Source organism: Pelodiscus sinensis, chromosome 4, assembly GCF_049634645.1.
Source record: "Pelodiscus sinensis isolate JC-2024 chromosome 4, ASM4963464v1, whole genome shotgun sequence".
NCBI classification, from domain to species: Eukaryota; Metazoa; Chordata; order Testudines; family Trionychidae; genus Pelodiscus; species Pelodiscus sinensis.
The window spans coordinates 9,179,271-9,205,128 of NC_134714.1; the positions used below are offsets into that span (position 1 = coordinate 9,179,271).

A 25,858-nucleotide genomic window follows, 5' to 3' on the forward strand; every position below is an offset into this window, starting at 1 on the left:
CCAGCCTTTAGGATGGTGTACCATTGACAAAAGATAATCTCAATTTCCCATGTGAGCTGATGGGTTCTGAACTGCGGGATCCTCTCCGGGGGGGGGGGGGGGGGGGGGAGGATATAGGAGTCACAGATGGATGAATAAAAGACCAACCTAGTGTGGATCAGCAATTAAACAGATAGGATGCTTGGGTGCATTAAAAAGGGATTTAAAAAAATATCAATTACTTAAACCATGTTATTGTCATACACCGTTCTATACAATGGTGGTTTATTCTCAGCTTCTTACAGTCATAGATTAAGTATTTTTGCAAAAGTAAACTGTTATGACTGAATCCACACAGGACAATATCCACCCATGTGGATTTCATTACACGATCTGGCCATTATTAAAGGCATACGAGGGGGAAAGATATACCAAATGATCAAGGCATTTATAAAAAGCAATGTACGATTGGACCAAATGGAATTGGGAGCTTATGATACTGTTTTAGGAACTCCATAATCAGAAGAAATCTTATGAGCTTATTGGCTTTAGAAAATTGTAATTTTAGTAAGGTTTGAATTCAGTACCAAGAGGTCATGAATTTACCATGCACGATAAAATGCAAGATGCCTACTAGCCAAGTTAGAAATGTAAAATTAGTCAGTCACACGTTAGAAATGTGTTAATCAAATTGTTAATGATAATTTTATTCAAGGTGAACTTAGTAATTAAAAGTATATTTTAAAACTTTATTTATTTTTAGATAGATCGATCGATCGATCGATCGATCACTTTGGGGCATATGTATTAGCTACTTAATCTTTTTAAAAAATCACACTTGTAAAAGTTTTTTTTCTAGTTTATATTATAATAAAGGGGAAATGTAACATATATACCATGATCAAGATAAATCAAGAAAGTAATTCCCTTTGCAATATCCCACCTCAGCTGCTGGGGGTTTTCATGGATACCAACTACCCAATAATGATCTGATTTTCCTTTGCAGTGCTCTCTTGTGTCACACACAGGAATCCATGTGTTCCCAAGTCCTCTATTCAACATCTTCACGATTCCCTCAGAATCCACATAACATGGGGTACCTATTTGTAACAAACACACGCATTGTTCTGTAAGACAACTTGGTTTAAGGTTGCAATATGACTAAGGATTTATGGGAAGATGCTGCTAGGCAGCAGTACATGGTTAGGATACCCAAATATTAAGTAATGCCCTCCTGCCAAAGAGTACAAACTGTTTGGGAGAAGCTACTATTTGCTTAGAAAGCTGCACCACCTGCTGGTCAGATTATTCAAACTGAAATGTAAATGTGGAAATACATAATAGATTGGAATTCCTGAAAGATTTGCTAGAAAGTAAGTTACTTGAGGGAAAACACCAGCTTTGGTAACACGCACTTTTTCCTGCTATAAGTTTCAGAAGTAACCAAGTCAACCGAAAGGAAATTTCTCTTTTCAGTCATGGGCCCAGCAGTATTTGCAATTTATTCTTCTACTCAAGGCAGGTAGTTCCCAAATTAAACTACTTAGCAGCTGTAATTGTCTTTGACATTTGATTCAGATGGTGTAGTCTTTCTACTTTCTCACTATGCAGCTAAAATTCGGGCCTGCATGAAGGTTGGATGGTGGAGTACCAAACCACAAAAGAAAGAGGTCATACTTGTGAATACAGAAAACATTCAGAAGAGGTGCAAGTGCTGATATCTTTAGACTAGCGAGTGTTTGCTAGATCCCCAGTATTTATTAGCCCTCCAATTGCATTAATAGCCAAGAAAAGTTATTCTCGTCCATGTATGACTAGCAGATTGGAACCTCTCCTTTTGGAAGCAGAACTGCCCATTTATCTGGTCTTTGTCACCTCAAACTGCAATTATTATTGGACACAAAGCTGCCAGTGGAGACCACTAACATTTCAGCTAGTGCAGAATGCAGTTCCTGAAGTGGTGCTTCTCACAGGAAGAATGACGCATGTAGTTCACAGCATGCTCTGGTTTCTAATTTGTGTCCAGGTACAAGTCAAGGTATTGGCTGCAACTTAAATATTTTTTAATAATATTGTTCCTGATTATTGCAGAGAACACTTCTCATGCTGTAACACAGCATTTGAGATCAGCTGAAGAACATGACTTAAAAGACCTCACAAGGACTCACAAGGGGGAGTAGGGTTTGGGGGCATGTTCCCAGCTGTGGGACCTCAGTTCTAGAACTCACTCCAAATATAGATCTGACAGAGGAGACATTGCTGATCTTCACAGAATGCAACATGGCTCATCTATTTTTCTCACAGGCTTTTCCCTAAGTGGAAGTTTGGGATAGAATTCAAGCTTTTTCTGTTTTGGTAGAATGGCAGAGATGTGGCTGGGGGGCGGGGGGGAGGGCAGGAGGAGGAAATGCAAAACGGGAAGCTGACTGGCTCAAGGTTTTTTAGTAAGATTTTTATGTGTTTTGGTTAATATCATAAATGCACTAAGATTTCTGATTACCACATTTTAAATCAGAGAACGAAGGACTGGTCAGTGTTCAAGACCGTTTAAAAACAAACTGGAGTTACAGGAAAATCTCATTTTTTGAAGGTTAGGTGTACTCTCTGCAAAATTCTCCATCTAAAAGGGAACTAACATTTCTAATTGGAATGTCAATCATATAACTGCATTAGCTTACCTTCTGCTGAAAATCCTACCCACATCAGGTAGGATTTCCTCGTAAGAGGAAGTGGATCTCCATGCAAAACCAGCCTCTTTTTTTTCCCTAACTCTATTAGCTGCACTCCAAGGCACTGGTCCCCATCAAAGCCAGTACCTAGTAAGAAAAGAAAGTCAAAACAATGACTATATAGCATAACAATGTAATTGCATACTTTCTTTGACAGCATCCGATATAGGTTGCACCTCCCTAAACCGTGATTCTATGGTCTGGCAAGATCCAGATCATGGATGTTCCTGGACCTGAGCCGCAGGGGGGGGAGCCAAGTGGCAGGAGAGCCTGGTGGCAAGGGGGCTGGTGTCTTGCAGCCCAGGTGGGGCCACATCAGGGAGCAGGGCCAGGTCTGGCATCTGGTAGGAGGGCCAGAGCTGCTGTCGATGGTAGCGGGCTGAGACCTGAAGCGGTGCCAGTGGTGGGGAAGGAAACGGGCTGGCCGGGAGGGGAGGGGGGGTCTGGCATGGTACCTCCCCTGGTTCAGCAAATTCCCAAAGATGCCAAACCAGGGAGGTCTAACCTGTAGTAAAATGCATATTCTTCTCTGAGCTAATTTTTAATATGTTTTTAATTGAACAGTTACCTCAGTAATTCTAATTCAGGTTATCAAACTCCTCAGTCAAATAACTGAGAGACCAATTCTGATCTCAGATATGCGGGTACATATTGTGTGTATCTTGTAAGCTCTTACAAACACATACGTAATAACTGTTTTTACAAACTACAGTGGCAGTTTGCTCCTGTGTTTCAAATCTAAGCAGGATAATGGCTCTCTTACAGTTACAATCCTCTCCCCCAAACTTAGCCAATTATCAAAGCATTTTCTTTATTCCTGCCAAGCAATTAAATGTCTATAGTATATTATAATCTAATATAAGGTCTATAGTTTATTCAGAATTCACGTCGTCATAAGTGACAGATATGCATCAATATACAACAAAGGCAACATTTGCAAACTTGAGTGTTTAAAAATTTAAGCAAAAAATTGTTGCTGTTTCTCAAGTGTTGAACACATACAATTCCTACATAAGTCAGTGGATGCTGCGCATCCTTGGCCCCTCTCACAATCAGGTTACTTATTTTTAAGTGACTAATTTAAGGCACTTGAGTTTGAATATGTAGGTTTTATTATTCAATGACAGTTGTGGGGTTGCTGCAATAAAAGGAATAACGAGTGGAGGAAAAGAGAGAAAGCACAGAGTGAGGAAAAGAATTGGTAACAATGTACAACAGACCATTACCTGAAACCACTAACAAAAGGTAATAGGGATGGATGGGAAGTTGTGGAATCTCCAACACTGGAGATATTTAAGAGAAGGCTGGATATACATCTATCAGGGATGATCTAGCTGGTGCTTAGTCCTGCTGTGAGGTCAGGGGAATGAACTTGAGGACCTCTTGAGGTCCCTTCCAGTTCTAGTGTTCTATGATTTAAAACAAACCAAAAAAAAGAGCACACAAAAAAGAATACCTCTGTGATAAATAACCACAAGCTGTTCTCCATGTCCTGCCATTGACACCACTGGACCAGGGAGACTGAAGATCTCTTTCTGAACTCCACCAATTGTAAATACACGAATTAGCATGGCACTAGTGGCACATGCAGCCCAGCCCTGACCCAGACAAATAGCTTCAATATCTTCATCCTTTGGCATATCTACTGTCCATTCCTTGTTTGAATCCCAAGAGCTAAAATGGATGCAATGAAGCTTGCTAAAAAAATGAGAATAAAAGAAAAACATTTAAATTTGAAATACACAGCATGATTTAAAATATACTGTCCACTTACCTGTTCTTTGTAAACTTTTAGAGACTGGATACTGCCTACAATCTGCAACTATCAGAGAAGTGAAATGACATGATAATTACAAATTATAAATTGTAATTCTATTGCTCAGTGATTGATCATCCAATTCAATTTGCAGCTTTGGAGAAATAGAGATTCTTCAAAAGCATGATGTGGAATCTGGTTAGGTGCCCATGGGTGGGATTCTTCAGATGAGCTGAGCAACTACAATTCTAATTAAAATTAATGGGAGCTGAGGGTGCTAAACACTCCTGATAATCAGGCCCTTACAAAACTTGTCACACTTTCCTGATAAATTATTTTGGTTATTTTTTATTAAAAATTTTAAGTTTTTTAAATTTAAGCTTTGAGAGACAAACAAATTGATTAAAAATTCAATTTGACAAGAGTCTATTTGCATGAATAGTTCTATTAAGTGCTGCAAGGATTTAAAAAATAAAAAAGGACAGACAACTCTCACAGATATCTGTCAGCGGTAAATAAGATCCAGGAAGAGAGCTACATGTTTAGAGCTTAATCCCTGTGTCCATTGATCATTACTGTCTATTACATTCCCATTTGTCATTTAATAGTGGAACTCCAATGCAACATCTTTCACATGGCAAACTTAAAAATACAACTACTATAGAGTCTTGTTACATTACATTGAAACACTAGAAGGCCAAAAAGGCTGACTCTTAAATACCCCAAGTGTCTGACATACTTTGGAAAAGCTTTCAAAAGCCTACAAGTGTTTCAGCACTCCTCTAACTAGTAGATGCTGGTCACATTTTATAAATTAAGGGCTACATTTTGGCTAGTTGTACAGAGATGAGCTGGGTGAGGAAATTAGTGGAAGATCCTTCTATCTTCAGAATCCTCACTGAAGAATCAGGCAGGATGCTACTGTAAAAGGGAACATTCTGCTGTTGGAGAGCACGTATTTCACCCTTCATCAGCAGATATAAGGAGCACGATGCAATACACAACTTAAGTCATTCTGTCAGTGTGTGCCCTGCAGCCAAAATACATCTGTACACCTAAGCTCATACAAAATATCTGTCTATTGTCACTCCCAGTACTGAGGAGAGAAGTAAGGGGACACACTGGCCAACATTATGGACTTGAGGGGACTGAAATTCTGTCACTCGTACATACAGTTTCTCTTACAACATCAATGCATTAAAACCAAACAGAAGAACTTTAAACAAGAAACAAAGAAAAGTTACCTGCACAACATAAAGTATTAGGATACTCTTTAAATCTATATAGTGGAAGGATGTGAAAATCTATCACCAAAATTGCTTGGGTTTTTTTTTTAATTAAGGTCAAGAAGCATAAAACAAAGAGCTCCATGGTATCAAACGTGCTGACTTTAATTCCACAATACAGGTCTCATGCAGAAGTGCTACAGTTTACCTTGCAAGTTCCTCTGTGCTCTCACATGCCAACAAGATAGCTTCACTAGAGAGATCAGCCATTGTGTAATTTAGAGAATTCGGTAAGTGTGTTGCATGATGTATAGAGGTATCATGAAATTCCACATCTATAGCATTGTCTTGCTCATCATTATAACACCGGATAATACCAATAGAGTTCCATACCTATAAGAAAAAGGTGAATATTAGCAATTCCAAATAAGCCAGTTAAATTATTTACACCTATGAACAGTTACAAAGGGTTTTAAAAAAATCAAATTCATAGCTCCTGAATAAATTCAGCAGTATAAATTTAACCAGATTTCATCTGTAGACACCATAATGGATTACAAAAGCAAGTTATAATCACTGTGTGTGTATTGTTTAATCTCTCTCCCTGTGAAATGAAGGATAGGTTAGTCACAGATGTAAACTATAGGGATGTAAAATCCCAGTTAACCAATTAAATGTTATGTGTAACCAGTTAACCGATTAAACAGGGCCAGACAAGGACTACTCTGACTCTGGCAGAGCACCCACGCCCGCGGAAGGACCCACTGGGCTGAACAGGCCCAGCGGGCTGCTTCAGCCCCCACTGGGTAACCATCACTCGATAAGGGTGATGCTTACTGATTAATCAGTTACCTATTCACATCCCTAATAAAGAAAGAAATAATGGAAGAAGTTTACAGAAGATCATAAAATAAAAATTAGTCTTAAAAGTACAAAACTGGTGAATAAAACTCATAGTTAAGGACAGCATTTAGTCGCAGAGGTAAAGGATTCTGTGAATCTAGCAGACCTTAATGACTTCTTCATCTTCAACCCTGCCTCAGCGACTGCAATGGATGGATCAGCAAGTGGGGCCATGGCTGTCAGCAGCCAGAGTTTTCAGCCCCCAGGGCTGGAGCTGTCAGTGACTAGAGTAGTCACCTTCCTTCCAAAACCCTCAGTCACATCCCCCAGCAGCCATGGCCAGAGCTGCCAGCCGCAAGGGCCAGTGCTGTGCTGGCCCCAGAGCTGTCCTCCTTGCTCGTAGTGGACACAGCCAGGTCTGTCAGCTGCCATGACCAGAACTGTTCCACTTCCCTACTCTAACCACCCCTGCAGCACAAGGTGTCTCTTGACATCAGCCACAGGGGCCAGAGCTATCCCCCCAACACCATGCAGATGTAGCAATCCCCTCCCACACCCTCTCCCCCCACAACTGGAGCTGTCAGTGGCTAGGATTAGAGCTGGAGCTATACCCACTCTAGTAAGATGAAGGCCTAAAACAAAAGCCTATGTAGCACAGGCCTGATTTGAGGCCTGAGGCCTAGCTAGCAAAGGACAACATTTGGCTAATATAAAGCAAAACTAAGCTGTGAGCAAGAGGCAGGCCCCTTGCTCACAGAACTTAGCATGAACAGGGCTAAGAGTGAAAAACGCTACTTGGTAATAGGCCCTGGTGTAGAACAGTAATTGGTATTGGTCATAAGGTGAAAGCACATTCCAAAAGGATGGTAACACCATCTCATTAAAAAGATCTTAGTACCCACTCCCCCCACAGATACCAACACAGGTTCAAGAAAGGGTCTAAAACAACAGCATGATGGATACAGCTGATCTAATTACACCACGAGGTACAGGGTGATATCTAAGTAGCATCAGAGGGTGGCAACCTGATGTGTCAGGAGTGATGTATAACTTGTTTGTACCTGTATATAAAGTGGTGTCTTGGGGGGATGGACTTTGACTGACCAGGAAGACAGTGGAGGTCTCCCACTGATTTAGTCAGTCCACTGTTCGGTGGTCTACTAACAACTATTACTGTACTTTGCTTAACAATAAACCAGACTGGGCGCCTTTGATCCTCATCTGATTTGTGATCTTTGGGGGCTCTCTTGAAGTCTGCTGTGTTAACTAACTGTGCAAGTCAACATGGCAAACATCATTGAGACACAGGCAAGCAGCCTTCTGGTTATTAACACTGACAGAGCAGGAACCCATCAGGACGACCCTGCCAAACCGACAACAGTCCCACCCCTTCACAGCAGCAGTGGGGACTGTCAATCCCTACTTCCTCCCCCACTCCCTATGATGGGACTTGGGCTGTCAGAATGTAATCACACAGGTACAAAATGTCATTTTAATTTTTCCTTAAATATTCTATATCAAATAAAAAATAGAAACTTCAAATTTGTGTGTGATTTAGGCAAGTTACTTAATTTCTCTGCAGCCAAGTTTCTTCATGTGTAAATGAGGCTACGTATACAATGCTTAGCAATCCTTGTAAAAGTACTTTCAGATTTAGACCCAAAAGGTGCTAAGTATACCATTAAGAGTTCTTGGTATTAACAGAATACTACTTTTATTATTTAGCTTCACAGTTATGTCAAACTTTAAAATTTTCCAAGATAACAGTCTAAAAAATTTGATCTTAGTCTTAGACAACTCAAACCAGAAGAAGTGTCAGTAATTATGGAAGATATTATAATACCCGCATCCATAGATAAAATTAGACTTACCATGAAGCGGTGCATGAGATGCAAAGGGGTAGAACCAGACTGGAATGGCTTTTGCTGTGGGGTTGGCATTGGTCCATCATAGAAAGGTCTTTGGGTGGTTGACGCTGGTAGAACCGGTATGCTGCCATCTTGGTCATCATCATCATCTTTTTCAAGATTGGAATTAACTTTCATTAGCGCAGTATCTAGAAAGTAAAACTTCAATATCAGAGAATTACTGTGGCATATGAGAGAGAAAACAATTAAAGAAACACCAAAGAGCTGTGCAATGTGGTAAGACATAGGACATATTTGACCAGAGGATGTAGGAAAGACACAATAAGACATTATTAAACCCCCCCAAAATACTATAAGAGTTGTAGAACCCAGTTCATACTGTACCTAGTGAGTTATCATCCTCTATTATTGCCCCTCGGTGCCTAGGATGGCCTGAAGCTAGCATGAGGTCATCATCATCATCATCTTCTTCCTCATTAGATATGACCTTTGGAGACGACCGTGGCTCAGTCAGGTTTGCGTTTAAAAAGTCATCATCTTCATCAAAAAGATCATCATAGTCCTTTGTCACTGCCCTGGAAATCTGAAGAGAAGTAAAAGTCCTCAGAGAGCATTTTTCTGATCCTTGCATTCATAAGGTGAATTAACTAATAACCAGACCAACCCATACAGGGGCTCAGTTGGCTAGATCTTTGAGTTTTTAAATAAGCATGACTGCATAACACACACATAAGGATTCATATTTTTATTACCTTGCCACTTGATTTATTTCCAGCTCTATTACAAACATTCTCAAGGAGTCCCAGATTTCCTTCGGTGTCTGTATAAGCTATTTGCCCTCCTTTGGGGTGCCATGCCAGCCCACAAATTGTGTAACTTTTCTCATGTTTCATCCTAAATACACAAAAATGGTTTTTAAGATTCTTAAGGCTAGTCCTTTCATAAGTGCATTCTGCAATGTACTCATGCTCCTTGGTGCTATAAAGCAACATATAGATAAATGTAGCAAAAAAATTAAGAGGTACAGAAAAGGGCTACTTTGATAATCAGAGAAATGGAGAAACTGCCTTATGACTAGAGACTTAAGGAGTTTGGTTTGTTTAGCCTAAAAACCAAAGGCTGAGGAAAGACATGATTGTTCTCTACAAATACAGGAAGGGAAAAGAGTTATTTAATATAAGGGCCACTGTTGGCATAAGAATATATAAAATCATACAATCACAGAATACTAGAATTGGAAGGGATCCAGAGAGGTTATCAAGTCCAACCCCCTGCCCTCAGGACCAAGCACAACCTAGATCATCCATGATAGGCATCTCTCTCAACCAGTGGTTGTAACTGGTTTTTCTCAACCAGCGGTACAGTACCCTTAGGGGTACCCGAGAGAAGTCTGGGGGGGTATGTCAACATAACTGAAATTTGGAGAAAACTGAATTTTGGTTATAAGTTTTACAGTGCTTTATTATTTTTGTATTTTTTACACCCAAAAATTTCATCGCCTGCCTGGCTACGATTAAGTTGTTTAAATAAATGTGTTGCAATGGTAGAAATAAAATTGTGTCTGAAAACTGTAGGTACTGGGGGTACTTATAATTTTTAAAAGGGGTACTTTATACAAAAAGGTTGAGAAACACTGGCCTATCTAACCAGCTCTTAAATATATCTAGTGATGGAGATTCCACAACCACCCAAGGCAATTTATTCCAGTGTTTAACCACCTTGACAGTTAGGAAGTTTTTCCTAAATGTCCAACCTAAACCTCCCTTGCAGCAATTTAAGCCCACTGCTTCTTGCCCTATTATCAGAGGTCAAGGAGAACAATTTTTTCCCCTCCTCCTTGTGACACCCTCTTAGGTACTTGAAAACTACAATTATGTCCCTTCTCGGTCTTCTCTTTTCCAAACTAAACAAACCAAATTCTTTCAGTCTTCCTTCATAGCTCCAAACAATTTACCACTTAAGACAGTCTGGTGAATAATTCAGTGAAATGTATAAAAGAAAGGCCAAACATGAAGTAAAGCCCTTCTTTTTCCCAGTCAAGGATCATTTCTGGAGATCTTTTATCTTCTAAAAAATGACCTCTCTTGTGGAGTAGGGTTGTATTGGTATCAAGCACAAAAATTATTCCTAGAAAATTTCATCAACTTAATAGCTAACAAACAGCATTTTGTCCACTACAAGAGACATATATTTGGCATTTTTTAAATCAGGAAGGAGTGCTCCTCATAAATTACCTCCAACTTTTACGCTGCTGTGGAATCAAACAAGGAATTTGCTTCTCATGATTTACATTGTCATCTTTGTTTTTATCTCTGGCAAAAAGCTCCTCCAGCATTTCCAACAGCACTCCTTCACAAGCTTAGCATATAGGAAAGACCATTTCTTTTTAGCTACAGCCCAGCACTATCTGAAGAGGCAGCTATTGCTTTTTCCTGTAAAGTTGCTGATGTTGAGAGAATGACAGCTGAAGTGTGATATGACTTTTTCAGGTTTTCAATTTTGTCACAACTTGCAATGCTGCCAGGAGACGAAGCTGCACTGAAGTTACTGTGCTTTGATTCAAAGTGGCGCCTCACACTGACAACCTTACAGATGGATACAGGGGTTTGGCATCTTAAATGAAAACGAGGCAGCATAATAAAAAGAAAATCTGCTCTTCAGTTTTGGTTAAAAGCTGTTTTTCCTGCTAATTTTGCCAATTCACATTCATTTTTCCATCACTAATGAAAAAATGGACATGCTAAATTGCAAGAACTTAAAATCCAATAAGTCATACTTAATTTGTGCGAGCATCTCTTGGCTGTCAGCCAGCAGCTGCCATTCTCCAACCACCCAGCTTTGAAGGCAGTGCCACCATCAGCAGCAGCACAGACATGAGTGGCATTACCATACCATGCAACTCTTACCACTGCCCGGCTGCAGGTGGCAGCGCTGCCATCAGTGCTGGGTATCCAACAACTCTTCAGCCACCCAGGCAATGTTTATTTTGTGCTGGGACTTGCTGGAACTGAGTCCTGGCACCTTTTTCATTTACAAATTAAGCACTGCCAGTGAATGACTTACTAAGTCAGTCAAAAGCTTCAGAGGGGTAGCCGAGTTAGTCTGTAACTTGAAAAACTAGAAATAATAGGCAGAATAATATTTTTTTAAGGTGAGCTAGCAGGTCATATGGAAGTCTTGTTGGGCTCACAGGCTCCCACCCATTGTGGGGCCATATAAAGGCCATGAGTGGACTGCCACTCTATTGCTCTCAGCTGAGAGAGCAGGAGAGTGGGATTTTTTTTAAATCTAAATATATCTTTTTATGAGTTTTCTAAAAGCAAATTATGTATCTATTTATATGGTGAAAGTCTAAAAATAAATGATAGGATAAAACTCCTCTTTATCAAAACAATAGACAAACATTTATGTATTGTATGGGAAAGCAATGAATACCTTTCCATGCACTCCTGAGTTTTCACATTCCAAATGACTATGCATCCATCAACACTTCCAGCTGCTACATACTGTCCGCAAGGAGACCAGGTAACAATATTCAGAGTCTAGGGTAAGTAGAATAGACATTGCTATTAGGTGAGCATTGACAATATTCTTGGCTCTGTATAGTAAAAATCACATATATGAAAATTTTGAAAACTTCTAGGAAACTTTCTTATAAGAGACACATTAAAAATAAGGATGTTTTTATTACTTTTCATTCAGAGTGCTTATTTTCAGTCACTGCATGCTGTAGAGAAATGCAACAAAATCCGAGGTTTTCAAATATCCTGCAACATGTGGACAGCAGCACAATGCATTTTGCAAGTATAGAAAGCAACTATTTTAGGTGGAGTTATGTACAGTGTAAATGACTATGTTTTATATTTTAATATTTGAAAGACTATTAATATCTGTTCCACTGGCAATATACCCAGTGATTACACACATACCGAATACACATATCTAAATTACTACACAGGTAAATTTGCATTCTCCTACACAGCAATCTCCAAAGACATATTATAAGACAGGGAACAGCAATGCTGCTAATTCCCTGCTATGTAAGCAGATTTCAGTTAATCAAAATATAGAGTAAATAAATGAAATCTCTACTACACAAAATCAAGAAATATTCCTAACAGTTCTCTTTATATGATTCAATATAGGATTATAACAAGATTACAAAAGAGAGGGAAGATCACCTAGAAGGCATATGGTCACTAAACAATTTCTAAGAGCCTCCTTATGGAAAAGTTTGCCAATCTGGGTTTTAGGGCACTCACCTGAGTGATGAAATTATCTGAAAGATCATATTGATTATCCCAAGTTTCTCTTCTGTACAGTTTAACAATTCTCTCAACTGGAACTGCTAGTAACTATTCAGCGGGACAAATCAAAATTTTTCTTAATTTAATTTTTATTTCAAACTTCCCTTCCCTTTCAAATAACATTAATTATAGCAGCAAACAAGCAGTATAGTTCCATTATTCAGAACTGATATTATAGTTGCAACTACCACAATGTGTCACAGTATTTAATGAACACTTTTAATAGCATTCCAATTTAATTGGTTGATAAAGACATAGAACATTGCAAATTACACTGGAAATCGCAAGAAACACAAATCAAACACATTTGAGCACACCAATTTCTATTTTAAATCTGCATTTATTTCTGGGAGAAGGGTGAAGAAGCTAACAGCTGCCCCTGAAAATTACAGAAATTCTTTGGAACAACTAGCAAAATTTATAAATAGATTTCAGCTGCTTATAAACAAGACTTCCCCCAATGGATGCCCCAAAGTAGATGTCTATTAAACCGCTTGATTAGATTTATTAATATGTATATATTATCTAATAATATAAGTATACATCTTTGAATATTTAATTCTTAAACAAGATCATTTCACCTAATTCAAAGTATAGAAAAAAAACATGTAAAAATTTGTCAGACACCCTAGAAACCACTACACTTCAAAGCACTTCTTATATGAGGGCTAAATAAGAAAAATAATAAAAACAAAAATAAAAAAATACATGTTTAAATTTCAGAATGTGTGTGCAATAGTGATTTTAGAACATAACTGTATACCTGAAAAGCAAAATGCAAATCTAATGGACTGCAGGTGACATTCAGCCTGGCACAAAAGGATGATACATGGTCTTCTACACCACTTAACCCTCCTGGTATCAGCACTAGGTGGAGATGGGCAGAGAGACTTGACATAAAGCCTCAGAACAAGATGGCCTGAAGTGGATTATTTAAGGCAAGCTTTGGGAGAGAACAATGAAAATGCACGTATGCAGTTCCAGGGGACGAGAACCTCACATAGGGTGTAAAAGTTGTAACCATTGTTTCAGATCATAAACTGAAAGAGGGGTTTTTCCCATTTCCCACTTAGTTTCCAGTCCAAAGCCTCTTTACTATGGCTGCATATATGGCAGGGCAGAATTTCACTTTACTGACCATGTAACTATCAGCATGTCTTCACTGACACTAAAATTAATTTTATTCTCTGTTGAAAATGCAATAATTCATTATTTAAATGCATATTTATTTATTTTTACAGTAGAAATTATTCACAGGACAAAATTTACTCACATTAAAGAAAGACTGAATCACTTTGATACCTAGTAATGAACAAAGAACCCCAACAGGGTTCCTTCCTGTTGAGCATAACTTGAACGTATACTACTCTATCAGGCAGAGACCTAGAGTACATTCAGCCTCATTTTGGTACTCATGCTACAGTTTTTAACAAGTATCCATTTCCAGGGTTTGTTTATTTTTAAAAGGAATTTCATCAACATATTTTTCTTATTTTTTCATGCTGGGATATGAATTGACCTGGCTTAAATTCAATTGTTAGCAATCAGTGTGCCAAGTACTCCCCCAGAGAGAAGACTAAAATACAGACTGAAAAACAATGTGTCACTTACCTTCCCATTTTTAGGCTGCCAGGCAAGCCTACACATGGATTTAGCATTTATCACATCGTTACACTTCTGAAGCAGTGGCCAACTTGTCACGCATGTCTGAAAACAGAATACTTAGATACTAGGTTCTCTAGAATTGCAAAAATCTCTCTGTATTGCAAATAAAAAAGACTTAAAAGTGAAGCGTAGTGAAAAGATGTAATTAGACTAGAATTGTGGAAATGATGTAATATCTCTCACCCAATATTATACAGAGTCTATCTTATTATTACAGGCAGTCCCCGGGTTACGTACAAGATAGGGACTGTAGGTTTGTTCTTAAGTTGAATTTGTATGTAAGTCGGAACTGGTACATATTGTAGGGGAAACTCTAGCCAAACATTTCTCCAGAGCTCAGTTCTATTCTCCCACACCTCACTTCCCTCAGTCCTTTATTCTCAAGCTGAGGTGTCTGCTGAGAAAAGCTGCTCCGCGTCTCCCTGGTCTGCTGTGGGGGGCGCTAGCTTCGCATCTCCCTGGTCTGCTGGGGGGAAACAGCTAGTGCGGGGTTGTCTCACCCCGTTTGTAAGTAGGAATCCGATTTAGTCGGATCCATGTAACCCGGGGACTGCCTGTATAAAAAATCATTTCCAGGTTTTATAACTTAGTGAAAATTAGGGATGTAATTTGCTGGCTCTACATTATAAAGCCTAAAATAAGCTTTATACTGCAGAACCCATAGCGAAGCCTCAGCAAGCCACCTCCCCAGGATCACAAGATTCCAAAGTGGGAATGCTTTATGCTCAGTTCAGACTTTTCTCACCTTGAGTGGAAAAGTACAAGCTCCAAAATGGGTTTCAGAATCCGGTGGCTTGGTCACATGTCTTTCTACAACCAGCCAGTTTGGGTTTACAAAAGACAAACAAGACTATTCACAGGTCATTGACTTGATCACCAAGTCATTACATGTCAGGAGCATCAGTAATGGCCCTCATTAGCACATTTAGAATTATAAACAGCTCCACACTTCATATTTCTAACTTCAAATACAAGAATGATACATGCACAAAAATAGGATATACACATTTAGCAGATTGTAACTTAAAAATTGATATGTTACATGAGGCATTTTGTCTAAAGAAGCTTCAGTTACACATATTTATAAGTTTCAGCGGGGTAGCCAAGTTAGTTTGTAACTGGAAAAACGTAAAGAACAATTAATAGTCTTGCAGCACCTTAGAGACTAACAATCTGAAGTAGATCATGCCCACGAAAGCTCATGATACCATCTACAATTCTACATGTTTCGCTAGTCTCTAAGGTGCTGCAAGACTATTTGTTGTTTTTTAAGTTTCTACATATTCATAAGACAATTTTCATAAAGCATGGGAAGGCATGACACAGCCCATGTATAGTAATTCCTATTTGGAGTCCCACCCTAGAGTTAACAGGACTCAAGCAAGGTTTTAGACACAACTATGCAAGAATGAGCTCTACCGTGTAAAATTAAATTATGAGCTTTTGTTAGCAGTAAACCTGCAAATTATTTATTTCATCTGAATTAGGATTTTTAAAATGTTCATCTTTTCCATGCATTGCCAATAAACCAATCATAACACACCAAAACAAAAAGTGCATTTTAGTTAAGAACTTTCTTTTGTAAAATACACACAGTAAAATCTAAGGTTTAACACCAAAAATTGGCATTTTACCTGATCTGAGATTTTCCATATTCTGACAGACCCATCACAGCTTGCTGATGTCTGTATACGATAGAGTATTTTTTAAAATGTCATTAACAATTCATAGTAGAAGTAGAAAAAGTCATGCTGCAATTAGAAGTATAAAAGGTGTGCAGCCAGCAATAGACATATATTATCTGAAAAGTCTTTATACTCACAATAAATGCTATGATTTATATTTTATATTAAATAATATATATATCATCGTTTGAAAATATATGAAACCCTGACTTTTTCCAAAGCTGCTGTATTTACATCTTCTTCACAATGACATACTTGAAATGAGATATAATTCTTTTAAATCAATATTTTGTTTTAAATTATGTTAGTGGATCATCTTCTTCCCTGAGTAGTAAGCACAATATTAAAAAATTCACATTGAGGATGCACACGTAGGGAAGTACAGCTAAGCTTACTGGACACAGTTTGATATTCACTTGACACTTTTGATAAGCTGTACTCAGTAGAGACAACTGAAATAAAAACAATGTCCTCTGTGCCTGTGGATCATTCTATGATTTTTAAGATCCCAAAAGAAACAAAATATAAATGGCTGGAGGAAAAAAGTAATACAAAGTAGAAAGTGACAGAAAAATGTTTTACCAGAAAAGCATCTTGGGGATCAAAAGACAGACTTAAGACAGGGGCATCATGTCCTCGGAATGTTTTCTGTTGGCTGCTATCAGTCACCTCCACAACTTTGATCATAAAATCACTGCACATGAAAGCAATGTACTTAATTAACCAGATTACATTAACACTGACAGGCAGGCCTTTGTTCTCCTTTAATTGAAGTAAATGTGAGTTCTCCGTTATTGATTGGTTGGAGGATAGGTGTGATTAAAAAACACCCTATCACTGAAGATTTTATGTGAAAAGCGAAGTCTTGCCATTTACTGCAATGGGAACAGGAACAGGCCATCAAAATCAGAATGCAACAATTCCACCTCCCAAATTAAAGAGGAAATGGGATGCTTTAATAAGAAATCATATAATACATGACACATATATAATATGTTATTTTAGGCTGATATCACATAAATCTATATTTTGGCTCTTAAAAAGTAGATATTTATATGGATAGATATTTAGGTTTGGATATAGATATACTTTTTTTTAATCAGTACCACAATTAACTTATCTTGCTAAATAGCTGCTACATATGCATACTAAGCTTGTTTGATAAAAAATCTTTATGAAAACTTTAATATTTAATGTAAACAATGCATTGGCTAATTTTCAAATATTTGATTTTTTGTAATACTGTGACTCAACCTACTCCATTATTAAGAATATTATAAACTTTTAAGCCATATTAGGCCCTACAATAGGATCTTGACCCAGCACTCTCCCGTACACTTGTAAAATGTAAATAATACTTCAACTGATGTTTCAGATGTAAGAAAAAAACATAACACTAGTTATAGACATTTGAGTCTCAAATTCAGTTTGGAATACATTTTTATGGTATGAACCACTTGAAACAGGATTAGAATGCACTTCCCTAACCCACCTCAGTCCCTGGAAAAATCATGGAGCAGGTCCTCAAGGAATCCATTTTGACATACCTGGAGGCTAAGAAGGTGATCAGCAACAATGAACATGGATTCACCAAGGGCAAATCATGCCTGACCAATCTAATCAACATTTATGAGAAGATAACTGGCTCTGTGGCTATGGGGAAAGTCAAGGAAGTGATATAGCTTAACTTTAGCAAAGCTTCTTATATGGTCTCCCACAGTATTCTTGCCAGCAAATTAAAGAAATATGGCTTTAATTAATGTATTATATGGTGGACAGAAAGCTGACTTGATTGTCAAGCTCAATGGATAGTGATACATGGCTTGAGGACTATTTGGCTGGACTGTAAAGGTTTTATTCAACATAAAACCATAAAATACTTGAACTAGAAGGGAACTCCAGAGATTATCAAATCCAGTCTCCTGCCATTGCGGCAAGACCTAGCACCAACTCAGTCATCCCTGATAGATGTCTATCCAACCTGCTTTTAAATATCACCAGTGATGGAGATTCCACAACCTCCCTAGGCAATTTATTCCAGTATTTAACCACCTTGACAGTGAGGAAATTTTTTCCTGATGTCCAACCTAAACCTCCCTTGCAACAATTTAAGCCCATTGCTTCTTGTCCTATCAGAGGCCAAGGAAAATAATGTTTCTCCCTCCTCCTTGTAGATGCTTAAAACTGCTATCATGTCCCCTCTCAGTCTTCTCTCTTCTAAGTTAAACAAGCCCATTTCTTTCAGTCTTCCCTCCTGGCTCATATTTTCTAGGCCTTGAATCATTTTCATTGCTCCTCATTTTTGTTGTTCTCTTTAACATCTTCATTAATGATCTGGATGATAAGATAGACTGCGCCCCCAGCAAGTTCGTGAGTGACATTAAACTGGGAGAAGGAGGTAGATATGGAGAGTAGGAACTACGTCCATAGTGACCTAAACAAATTGGAGGACTAAGCCAAAAGATATCTGATGAGGTTCAACAAAGACAAGTGCAGATTCCTACACTTAGGGTTGAAGAATCTCATGCACTGCTATAAGCTAAGGACTGACTGGCTAAGCAGTTCTGCAGAAAAGGACCTAGTGATTCCAGTGTACAAGAAGCTGGATGTAGTCAACAGTGTGCCCTTGCAGCCAAAAAGGCTAATGGCATATTGGGCTGCATTAGTAGGTTTACTGCCAGCAGATCAAGGGAAGTGATTATTCTGTTCTATTCAGCACCGAAGAGGCCACATCTGGAGTACTGCATACAGTTTCTCTCCACCCCACCCCCACCACATAAAGGATGTGGACTAATTAGAGAGTCCAGTGGAGGGTTACAAAAATGATTAGGGGTCAGAGGTACATGAGTTATGAAAGAGGCTTAGGGAATTGGGCTTATTTAGTCTGCAGAAAAGAAGTGGTGGGGAGGGAATTTGATAGCATCCTTCAACTACCTGAAGGGGGATCCAAAAAGGATGGAGCTAGGCTATTCTCAGTAGTGGCAAATTACATAACAAGAAGCAGTGGTCTCAAGTTGTAGCGGGAGAGGTCTAGGTTGGATATTAGGGGCAACCATTTCACTGGAATGGGTAGCCTAGGGCAAGGGTGAAATCTCCATCCTAGAGGTTTTTAAGTCCTAGTTTGACAAAGCCCTGGCTAGAACAATTTAGTTGGGGTTGATCCTGCTTTGGGCAGGGGGTTGGAATAGATGACCTCCTGAGGTCTCTTCCAATCCTAGTCTTCTATTATTACGTTGTTAATGTTCCAAATGTTGTGTAGCTATTGGTTGTCCTGAATCAAAATCAAATTACCTGGATCCAGCAGCAATCTTTGTACCATCCCTGTTAAAGACAACATGGTTTGCATTTGTGGTAAAACGAGTCAGGATGCCATCAGGAGATCCTTCCGGGAATGTATGAATCTGGACAGTGTTGTTAGAAACTGCAGTAAGCAGTCTTCCATTCTACAAATGAAAAAAATACATTCTGGAATTGGTGGATCAAAGAAAAATACTTTGGTCCAAAGAACGGAAAATCACTGTGATCTTTTTCATATTTCCACAGATAATCTTGAATGATTCCAGATAAGCTTCTGGTTTTAAAAATAAACAGCATCAGAGAAATTTTCCTTCCAACTGTATTTCTTCCTCTTCTCTCAACCACCACAAAAACAAAAAAACAAAACAAAAATTTAACAGAAACCAAGGAGAAAATCTTCAACTACCAAATTCAACTCTCCACAATTTTAATTTGATTTCGCTGTCTTCCGTAAGCCCATGGTTCTTAACCAGGAGTACGCATTCCCCTCAGGATACACAGAGGTCTTCATGAGGCACATCGATTCCTCTAGAAACGTGGTGCTCAACACATGGCTATTTGGCCAGCTGAGTGGCTTCAGAACTGGCTGGACACCACAACTCTAGACATTTGCCTAGTTTTATAACAGGCTACATAAAATGCTCTAGCAAAGTCAGTACAAACTTCAGTAATAGTGCATGATGACTCACCAGGCATTGCCCGGGTCCTTCAGGGTAAGGCATTGGGGGATGTGGGTGGAGGAGGATGTGTGTGTGCAAGAGTAAGGATTGGGGAGTGAGGAGGAGCTTGGGGAGGGTCTTATATTACTGTGTACAGATGTGGTCGCCTCATCTCAAAAAATATATATTGGCATTGGAAAAGGTTCAGAAAAGGACAACAAAAATGATGAGGGGTTTGGAACGGGTCCCATATGAAGAGAGATTAAAAAGACTGGGACTTTTCAGCTTAGAAAAGAGACTAAGGGGGGATACGATAAGAGGCCTATAAAATCATGACTGATGTGGAAAAAGTATAAGGAAAAGTTATTTACTTGTTCCCATAATATAAGAACTAGGGGTTGCTAAATGAAATTAATAAATAGCAGGTTTAAAACAAACAAAAGGAAGTTTTTCTTCACACAATGCACAGTGAACCTGTGGAACTCCTTTCCAGAGGATGTTGTGAAGACTACGACTATAACAGGGTTCAAGAAAGAGCTAGATACATTCATAGAGGTTAGGTCCATCAGTGGCTATTAGCCAGAATGGGTAGGAATGGCATCCCTAGCCTCTGTCTGAAAATGAATGACAGGAGAGGGATCACATAAGGATTACCTGTTGTGTTCACTCCTTCTGGGGCATCTGGCATTGGCCACTGTTGGCAGACAGGATACTGGACTAGATGGACCTTTGGTCTAATCCAGTATGGCCATTCTTATAGTCCATCAGGGCCCTCTTTTCTTTCCCCCCTCTGAAGCCCCCTCCAAGAGCCAAAGGCTTATTCTCTTCCCCGACCACCTCCCCCCACCAGCTGCCAACAGTCTGTTTTCTTTCCTCCATCCCCTTCCCAGCCCTCCAGGGGCCTGTTTTCTCTCCCTACACCTGGACCACCCCCCTAACCCTCCAAGGGCCTGAATTATTTCCCCCGGGGCTGCCCCCAGCCTGCCAGAGGCCCTTTTTCTCTCCCTCCCCTCGCCCAGCACTGCAGCCAAGGGCTGGGAGGGGAGAAAGGGTTTGGGGAGGGGCACTACTTACTCAGTGTGCTAGCAGGCTCAATGGCAGAGTCTGAGTCCTGCTGGCCACTCCCTTGGTGGTTCAGCTGCTCCCAGTGGACATTCTGTAGGATAGCTCGCCCCTGTGGACTCATTGCTCCCAGTAGCAACACTCATATCATATCCCTCCAAACCCTCCCTTTGAATGTTATGGAAAACTGTCCTTTTCTCAGGGCTTCCAGTTGTCCTGGCACAATCAGTCCCTGACCTTACTTTAAGTTAGGAGAAGAGGAAACTGCATACCAAAGACAGTGGTTCTAGCTCTTACTGTTTAGGAGTTCTTGAACAAATGAACTTGCAGACAGACGGACACACTCTAAAATACATACAAGGGAAGTGAATACAAATCAGACTCCTGAAAGGGATACAGTAGCCTCAAAAGGTTGAAAACCACTGCCGTAAAATAGCTAAACAAGTTATTCCTGTAGGACCTAATCCTGTAAAGATGCTTAAATGTATGCTCTGTGAGCAGCACTACTGGCTTCAGTGGAACCACTCATAATGCATAGGTAAGCAAGTGAATAGGTCTTTGCAGGACTAGTGCCTTACAGCTTTGTGTCTTTACTAAAATTGTGAGCATAAGTCAAGAAATGGCACTAATGAGCTCTGAGATCTATCCAATCCTCTGCACCTGAAAGAAGGGGATTATGAGGCCTTAACTGTGGTGAGCATGAAGCAGGAAAACAAGGAGGAATTCTAGTGTTTTGATAGAGAAGAAAGAGTTCACTTCCCACCAGAAAAAAGTGTAATCAAAATATATTTAGTTTTTATGTGCCATGTTATCATGAGAGGGCACCCTTGTCCCAAATTTCACAGATTAAATGCCATTAAGGAAAGCCTGAAGATTTTTCAGACATAGTTTAACAAATGGACAGTTTGCAGAAATAAAAAACAAAAGACCATCACATTAATCTTGCCAATATTTCCTATTCAGAATGATTCCAAATTAATATAGGATAAATTGCCATAGCAAATTTTATGGCACTCTTTTATGTTTACAGAGATAATCTATTGTTAAGGAAAAATATATCATCACTCTTTGCGTATGTATGGCAGCAGGTTCAACAAATAATGTAACATAACATACATAATTACAGCTGTCATGCATATTTTCCTCCAAAAGCAGAATTACCGTATTTTCAGGCGTATAAGACGACTTTTTATACTAAAAAACATCCCCCAAAAATCGGGGGTCGTCTTATACGCCGGGTATAAACATACTGTAGCTTCGGCTACATGCAGAACGTCCCTATTATTACCTTTTAGGCCGCTGGATGTGCGGTAATACAGTACTGTAGCTTCGGCTACATACAGAACGTCCCTGTGCTGATACTGTATGTACCGCGCTGAGCCAATCACAGCAAGCAGTGTCATCTATTAATGCATACAAAGCCTGCTCGGATTGGCTGAGTCAGAGAGGCGGGCTATTACAACCTTTGCCAATCCGAGCAGGCTTTGTATGCATTAACAGAATACACCACTTGCCGGGATTGGCTCAGCGCAGTACATACAGTATCAGCACAGGGACGTTCTGTATGTAGCCGAAGCTACAGTACTGTATTACCGCACATCCAGCGGCCTAAAAGATTAGGGACTTTCTGTAAGTGGGTGTACAACAAATGGCTGGTAGAAAAGACCCCATCATGGCTCCAGCAAGAAGAAGGAAATTGCCTCGGAAGGGGGGGTAGTCTTATACGGCGAGTATAGGCCAAAACCTATGTTTTAACTGGAAAATTAGGGGGTCGTCTTATACGCCCAGTCGCCTTATACGCCGGAAAATACGGTACATAAAGTTTATGTTCACGAATATAAATATTACATATATATATTTATGTAACAACATTCAGACTATAATCTAATGTGTTAAAAGATATCAAGTTGTACTGTACTAATTCAGACCTACTTCAAGGGAAAACCGTTTTTATTTATGAATGAAGAAAAATTAATTTTTAAAAACAGAATTACTGGCATTAAATCTTTGAAAATGTTTTTAACACTCATACTAAGAAACAAAGATATACATCTTTGAAAGCAGTGGGCTAACTAATCTGCAAAAATAAAATGAGTATTCCTCAAAATTTTCTTGTGAATTTTTCAAGTTTTTGCTATGTTCAAATATAGCCTTTTTTGAAGTATACACATCAATAATTATTTATTCATTCCCCCCCAAAAAAGTTATCAAAATTTGAAGCATGCATTTTATAACTACAGGCAGTCCCCGGGTTACATGGATCCGACTTACATCAGATCCCTACTTACAAACGGGGTGAGGCAACCCCGGAAGTGAGGTGTGGGAGAATAAAACTGAGCTCTGGAGAAATGTTTGGCTAGAGTTTCCCCTACAATATGTACCAGTTCCGACTTACATACAAATTCAACTTAAGAACAAACCTACAGTCCCTATCTTGTACGTAACCCGGGGACTGCCTGTACTATAATTGCCAAATTGTATGCCACAAATTAGGGGTGTGAACATATAACCAGTTAACGGGTGGAAATCAGCAGTCTTACTAGACAGTTTGAGAGAAGGGGGCAAAGCAGCAGCAGGGAAGGAGGGCGTGCCTTCTGTCCTGCGTGAGGCTGCCCACATGGCCTGGGAGCTGGCAGTCTAGCCTGCCCATTCCAGCCTGGGCTTGGTGGCAAAAGGGAGCCACTCCCACCCAGTGGGCTGGAATGCCCAGCCCCGTTTAATCAGTTAACCTGTTAAACTTAACATTTAACTGGTTAACTAATTAAATGGGATTACACCCTTGCCACAAACACTGTTTCCAACTTGAAGATTAACTACAAACTCCTGGGATCATTCTCTCATCTTCAAAAGATGCTGTAAAATGAGAGAACATTTAAGATCTTATACAACAAACAAACACCAAAGTATTTATATAATACTTTTTCATGTAGCATAGAATAGCTTCAAAGGAATTACTATGAAAATTCTCTCAAGACAAATGAGTTACATTTTCAAAAGCTGTATTATGATGTACAGTTGACACGTTACGAGAACAGATGTAAGACATCTTTATTTTAATTATATTCAAATAATCATTCCATCCATATTTATAAAAACGTGAACTTCCTTCATGATGGATAGATATATTAGGCACTTCAATGCCTGAGCAGATTACCAGTTTACTGGATTGCTAAAATAGGTTCTAATCGGCACTCCCACAAACTACTATCATTTGCAGTGGAATAAAGATTCAAGATTCAATTTCTATCTTAGCTTTGAAAAGGTCAGAGAATCATCTTTTGGGTAGCCAAAAATCCTTAAAGCCAGACACCCACAGGTTAACAAGGGCAAAGCTTTCAGCACTACTGGGAAATAAGTTCTGTAATATAATTTTTGATCCAGATGGTCAATCAACCACTATAAAGTCTGAGAGTGTGAGCATCATCATTAAATTACACTGTATATCCGTGGTGTCCAATCAGTTCTGAAGCAGTAGCCTCTATAGTGGCTACTGCTATAGTGAACTAGCCATGTTATTCTGAAATAATGACTAACTAACTGTTCAAGCCAACTAGCCACACTCAACCGGCCAAATAGCCACATGTGGCTAATGGCTAGCGTGCTGTATACCACGGCTGTATATTAAAAATAAAAATAATTTGCTGCTTCCGTTTCTCTAAGGGAATTTAAAATCAGGATGTAAATATACCCTGATGTGAAGAAGAGATAGATATGTACATTAGAGAAACTCAGCATGAGGAAAACTTCAGTATTTCTTTAACCCACTGAATGGGGTAAAGATAAATAGTCAAATCAATAAACTCTAAAGCATTTTAAAGTTCTTGAATGATTTAGCTAAATCATAAACCAGACAGACTTGTTAGCCAATTAGAGGTTTCTAGTGACTCAACATTAATCTCTCTTTTGGGAACAGATGTCAGTAGATGTGGGGGTAAAATGATATTTAAAGTAAATTGATGTATTTTAATTGCTTTAATACCTTAGCCTAAATACATTGGTGGAGTGCAGTCACTTGCACAAACTGCAAACTACTCTACGGTAAAGAAATAATAGAAAGAATAGTAAGACATCAATATGGCTCCATCAGGAGTTCTTTGATGACCTAAAAATCAAAAATGAATCCTATAAAAAGTGGAAACATGGATTCATTGTTAAGGAGAACAAAAGAAAAGCAAAAGCACGCAGGGGGCAAAACCAGAAAGTCTAAAGCACAAAACGAGTTACACCTACCAAAGGGTACAAAAGGCAAAAGTGATTCTTCAAATACATTAGGAGCAAAAGACAGACAAAGAGAAGCATTGGTTTTCTACTTAGCCGGGAAGGAGAGCTAATAGGTGACAACATCAAGAAGGCTGAGATGTTTCATGCCTATTTTGATTCAGTCTTCACTAAAAAGATTAACGGTGACCAGATACTCAACACAATTAATGTAAATACAAAGGGGAAGGAATGCAAGCCAAAACAGGAAAATAGGTTAAAGAATAATTAGGTAAGTTAAACGTATTAAAGTCTTCAGAGCCTAATTAAATTCATCCTAGGATAACTGGGGAACTAACTGAAGTAATCTTGGAACCATTAGCAATTATCTTTGACAACTCATACAGCACAAGTGAGGTCCCACCAGACTGGAGAAGGACAAACATAACACCTATCTTTAAAAAAGGAGAACAAGGAGAATCCAGAGAACTATAGACCAGTCAGCCTAAATTTGATACCTGGAGAGATATCGGAACAAATGATTAAATAACCAATTTGTAGGCACTTGGAGAATAATAGGTGAGA

At 39.0% G+C, this 25,858-nt stretch overlaps 1 protein-coding gene across 3 annotated transcripts in view; it reads right to left on the minus strand.

Annotated features, from left to right (window-relative positions):
- The window catches only part of WDHD1 (WD repeat and HMG-box DNA binding protein 1), a 56,434-nt gene that overhangs the window by 18,668 nt on the left and 11,908 nt on the right, over positions 1-25,858 (minus strand). For all 3 annotated transcript variants that reach the window (XM_075926238.1, XM_075926239.1, XM_006120118.4), the window contains exons 4-16: positions 19,350-19,501; positions 16,641-16,752; positions 16,008-16,058; positions 14,320-14,415; positions 12,664-12,756; positions 11,837-11,943; positions 9,154-9,295; positions 8,786-8,984; positions 8,405-8,589; positions 5,899-6,083; positions 4,165-4,406; positions 2,658-2,795; positions 923-1,079 (exon numbers count right to left, since the gene is read on the minus strand). In XM_075926238.1, coding sequence (XP_075782353.1) covers positions 923-1,079; positions 2,658-2,795; positions 4,165-4,406; positions 5,899-6,083; positions 8,405-8,589; positions 8,786-8,984; positions 9,154-9,295; positions 11,837-11,943; positions 12,664-12,756; positions 14,320-14,415; positions 16,008-16,058; positions 16,641-16,752; positions 19,350-19,501 — 1,859 coding nt within the window. The remainder of the gene's footprint in view (positions 1-922; positions 1,080-2,657; positions 2,796-4,164; positions 4,407-5,898; positions 6,084-8,404; positions 8,590-8,785; positions 8,985-9,153; positions 9,296-11,836; positions 11,944-12,663; positions 12,757-14,319; positions 14,416-16,007; positions 16,059-16,640; positions 16,753-19,349; positions 19,502-25,858) is intronic.